The sequence below is a fragment of the Gekko japonicus genome, unplaced genomic scaffold, assembly GCF_001447785.1.
Source record: "Gekko japonicus isolate JY-2015 unplaced genomic scaffold, Gekko_japonicus_V1.1 scaffold499, whole genome shotgun sequence".
NCBI classification, from domain to species: Eukaryota; Metazoa; Chordata; class Lepidosauria; order Squamata; family Gekkonidae; genus Gekko; species Gekko japonicus.
The window spans coordinates 134,870-139,336 of NW_015167069.1; the positions used below are offsets into that span (position 1 = coordinate 134,870).

Consider the following 4,467-nt stretch of genomic DNA (forward strand, 5'->3'; position numbering starts at 1 on the left):
TTCTACCCTGCACTTGTGATCGTTGGGCAAAGAGCATATAGAATTAGCTCTAATTCCGGAAGGACAAAATGCATTATTCAGAAAGTGTTAATACACTAATAAACTTTTTTTTTTAAAAAGTCATTATCTCTACCAAAAAATAAAAAGAACTTGAAATGAAGTTACAGCCTGATCCAAAAAAAAAAAAAGATACACTGTCATTGACATTATGTTTTTGGTAAAACAAATGGCTAGGACAGTCTTTTTGCTAAAGGTCTATTCAGCCAACTAGCTGAGGTCAGAAACAAAAAGCAAACGTGGATAGAATTCACAATGAAGCATGGCTTGATTTTCTTTTTAGAGCCAAATCCAGTTGTAAATCAACAGCACTTTGGTCAAATCAATGGTGTGTCAACAAAGTACAATAGTGTAATTGTACATCTTGGCTAACATTATTCAGGAGCGCTCGGAAATGGAGCCAGATGGACATGTTTCAAACACTGCCCTCTGCTGGCTAATATAGTCTGGTTGGAATTTAGCTACTGAATAGAGTGGAGTCAGTTTTGGCATGCTGTTTTTCTGCAGTATCAGAAAATTTGGCCTGTGATACTCTGTTCAGGAGGGATTCACATACAGCTGGGATGAGTGTCTGCCAACTGAAACTCCCACTAGCGCTTTGAACTGCTGCAGTTTTATTCTATGAACTATATTAGGGAAATCTCAAAATGCCAGACTGAGGTTACAAAGGCCAACCTGCTACCCTGCACACTGGGAGGAATGGTGTTGCACCTGTCCCACCTCTGAACATGCAAGCTGGAGCCTAGTAGCCAAATAGGTGTATGTACATACAGATCATGCAGTCAATTCCCAGATACTATTGAGTAGTCACTGGAAAAGACAATAACGCTAGGAAAAGTGGAAGGCAGCCGGAAAAGATGAAGACACAAGATGTATTGACTCTATAAAGGAAGCCATTGCCCTCAGTTTGCAAGACCTAAGAATGACTGTTAATGATAATATGTTTTGGAGGCCATAGGGTCACCATAAGTTGGAAGCAACCCAATGGCATTTCTCACACACACACACACACACACACACACACACACATTGAATAGTCAACCATGCAATCTAGAATGTCTGTGCTCAAGTCTAGCTTCAAGCCTTTGCACAGATGTTCAGCAGTGAGGCAGGTTCACTGAGTGGAAGAAACAGGTGGGCATCACCTTGCTCCCCACCTTGTGTATGCGGAGTGTGCTACCTTTTTATCTCCCAATCAGTTTCCAGACAGGTCCTGGTCAATGTTCCCTCTAAGCTGTGGAGTCTTGTGAGCAAAAATTCTACTTTGTGAGCTACTGGCATGAAAGTTGTGAGTGAGCAATTTGGCTACTGCATAAATTAGTTGCTTTGGAGGCATCCTTCCTGAGCCAAGACAAAAATGTGTGAGCCGGAGGCTAAAAAACGGTGAGCTAGCTCACACTAACTCAGCTTAGCGGGAACACTGGTCCTGGTCCTGGTAGTGGACTGGAAGGTATATAATCCACTCTATAGCATGGGTTGATGTTTGTTCCTATGTAGGTCTTCTCTTACCTTTTTTGTATGCTTTCCCCCCACTTTAGCTGGCTGAGCTGAGGGGTGTGCCCCGAGGCCTGTACGATGGCCCTGTCTGTGAAGTCTCGGTGACGCCGAAAACAGTCACACCAGCATCCTCGGCCAAGACCTCTCCAGCGAAGCAGCAGGCCCCGCCTGTTAGGAACCTGCACCAGTCTGGATTTAGCTTGTCTGGTACATACTTATGTGAGGCTAAATTATTATGGTGAACTCTTGTTGTTTTGTTGTCTTGAATTCCTCTTCTAACCACCCTCCCTCCCACCCCAGTATGAAAACAGTCTTCTGATATATATGCAGTTCTAGAGGATCATTGTAAAGGAGGAGAAGAATTTTAACTTGGGGTTGAAACAGACATGATGCAGGAAATTAATGATCAAACCTGTTTTGTGTTCTGTATCTCCCCCACTAACTATAATTGGATATTTTGCTGAATCACAATAGGGAATAATAGCTAATCTGCGCTTGAGATTCAGAGAGGATCTGTTTACACCCAGTACATTGTAACTTTTGCTATCACTATGTGACAAGATCCCTGTGAAATCCTATTTCCCTGAAGAGGAATGTCTGTTTTGCTTAAGCAGAAAAGAGCAAGAGTCCATCAGCACCGTAAAGTCTAATAAAATTTGTGGAGCAGGGTATGAGCTCGCATGAGTCACTGCTCCCTTCTTCAGATACAGATGCAAATTCTGCTGTAGCTGGACTCTTGCTCTTTTCTGCCACTACAGACAGACTAACACGGCTACCCATGTACTTAAGGTTTTGGTACTAGAACATTTTAGTCAAGACGCTTTCTGCAGCTTATCATGTGCAAACTGTAAGCTTTTAGGCTCTCATGCTTTTAATAACTCGTCTACGTCATGCAAGTCTTCCATGCAAGCCTCATGCAAATTCTGATAGTCACAAGGAGCTACACTGGCCACTGAAGCCTAGCTAAAAATCCTCCTGAGATTTCACCAGGCATCACCCACCCACTTTGAAACTTTTCTGCACTGAGGCCCTGAAGCTTTTGCCCTCCTTCAAATGAAGCCTGAGACCACAGGGATATGCACGTAACTAGAGATGTAGAATTTCAGGAATTTTTGCAGCCGCAGGAAAAATAATGATTATTTCCTTTTAAAGAAACAAAATATGAAAAATCTGGGGGAAATTGAAATACATGCAGTACTTTACTATCAAATCAAGATTTTACAGTTTTAACATATAAAATGCATCATTTATAACTTAGGATATAAAATTGTACTACCCAGTGTTTGCGAAACAGTTGCAAATTGTTGCTTCCTGTGCTACCATAGCACAAGAATTTTAATTTTTGCTATTTGAGAGGTAGGAAAAAATTGAAAACAAATTCAGTAGAAAACAAAAGAAAGTACATTGTTTGTGCAGAAACTCTTAAACAGTCACAATAGGTATGACTACCAGGAAATTGATATATTAAGTTAAACTTTAGAACATTGAAAACTCTGAACTCTGTAATAATGTACTGTAATTATATGCATTATAGCATATTAAACTGTTGCCAAAATTAAGCTATATTTTTAGACAGAAGACACATCTCTGTAACAGTGTATCTTGTTTAAATTTACTTACTGTAGGGGGTATATTTGGAAAAGGGTGGCTTCTTTAACCAAGAAACACTCTTGACAAACTACATTTCCCAGGATTCCCCTGGTGAAAGCACAATCAAAGTTGCATGGGCGTAAAACTGATGCAGTTTTTTGTTAAGGTAGGATGCCAGAGTATGCCAGATCCTTTGGCTGGAAGCCTGATAAGCTTGGAGTGCATTTCGACAAAATGATTAATGTGATTACCATCTATGCCTGATCTTGTTGCCTTCTTACCTCTTCTCTCTCTCTCTCTCTCTCTCTCTCTCACCCTTCCTAGGTGCACAGATCGATGATAATATTCCACGCCGTACTACGCAGCGCATAGTGGCACCACCTGGTGGACGCGCCAACATCACCAGCTTGGGTTAAAAAAAACCAAACATGACCGCTTAGCGGATCATGGGAGTGGGTGGGGCACTTGAAGACCTTTTGATTCTTTTAGAGCCTGTGATGGTTACTGCGGGCAACCAGTGGGTCAGGCCTAGTTGAGGCATCAGTCCCCCCAGTCACTTTGTTGTCAATCTCTTTCCCCCAACATCTTCACAGAACCTATTCACGTACCTCTTCCTACACATTTGGGAACAAACCCTGTTTTTGACATGGTGATGGAAAAAAAAAAAAGGAAAACGTTAAAGAGTAGAACTTGTGGCTTAACATTAACATGTTTTCTTACTTTTCTTTCTTAAAAAAAAAAAGGAAGGATGAAGTGAATTTCCTGGGAGCTGCCTTTTTATGTTTTTTTTAAATGAAGGTATGGGTTTAATTGTCGAAAGGAACAGCAAAGCAATTCAGGGGTTTAAACTGGATATCCCTTAAACTGGATTTTGCAGTAGTGCAATTTAAAAGGGAACATGGAAATGATCAAAGACCAAATCTCTTTACACCCTCCTTTCTTTAACTGGGAAGGTAACATTTGTGCTGCTAAGGTCCATCAGCAATTGGGTTGGGGCAGAGGGAACATAATCCCGTCCCATTCTTATGTTTTCATATTTTAATCTCATTCCGGATCTGAAGGGTTGTTTTTGTTTTTTTAAAAGGTGTCTGTATGAGTTTGCTTGCTCCCTCATGTTGTATTGTTGTGTTTCGAAATGCCTTATTTTGGAATGGAGATCTTTCTTCATCTTTCCCAGTCCAAATTGAACTTTAGGGTCCCTATGGCGCCACCACAGTGGATTCTGCTGTCACAGAAATCCCTGAGTCTCCAGTATAATTAGGCAATTACTCAATCCCGTATCAACTCAGCCTCGGTTTTTACAGTCTGAAGGATGTATTCTTC

General features: G+C 41.1%; 1 protein-coding gene across 1 annotated transcript in view; it reads left to right on the forward strand.

Annotated features, from left to right (window-relative positions):
• The window catches only part of LOC107111678 (dihydropyrimidinase-related protein 2), a 74,286-nt gene extending 70,481 nt beyond the window's left edge, over window positions 1-3,805 (forward strand). The window contains exons 13-14 of the mRNA XM_015412684.1: window positions 1,596-1,761; window positions 3,469-3,805. Of these exons, the coding sequence (XP_015268170.1) occupies window positions 1,596-1,761; window positions 3,469-3,560 (258 nt within the window). The 3' untranslated portion in view covers window positions 3,561-3,805. The remainder of the gene's footprint in view (window positions 1-1,595; window positions 1,762-3,468) is intronic.
• The last annotated feature ends 662 nt before the right edge of the window (window positions 3,806-4,467 follow it).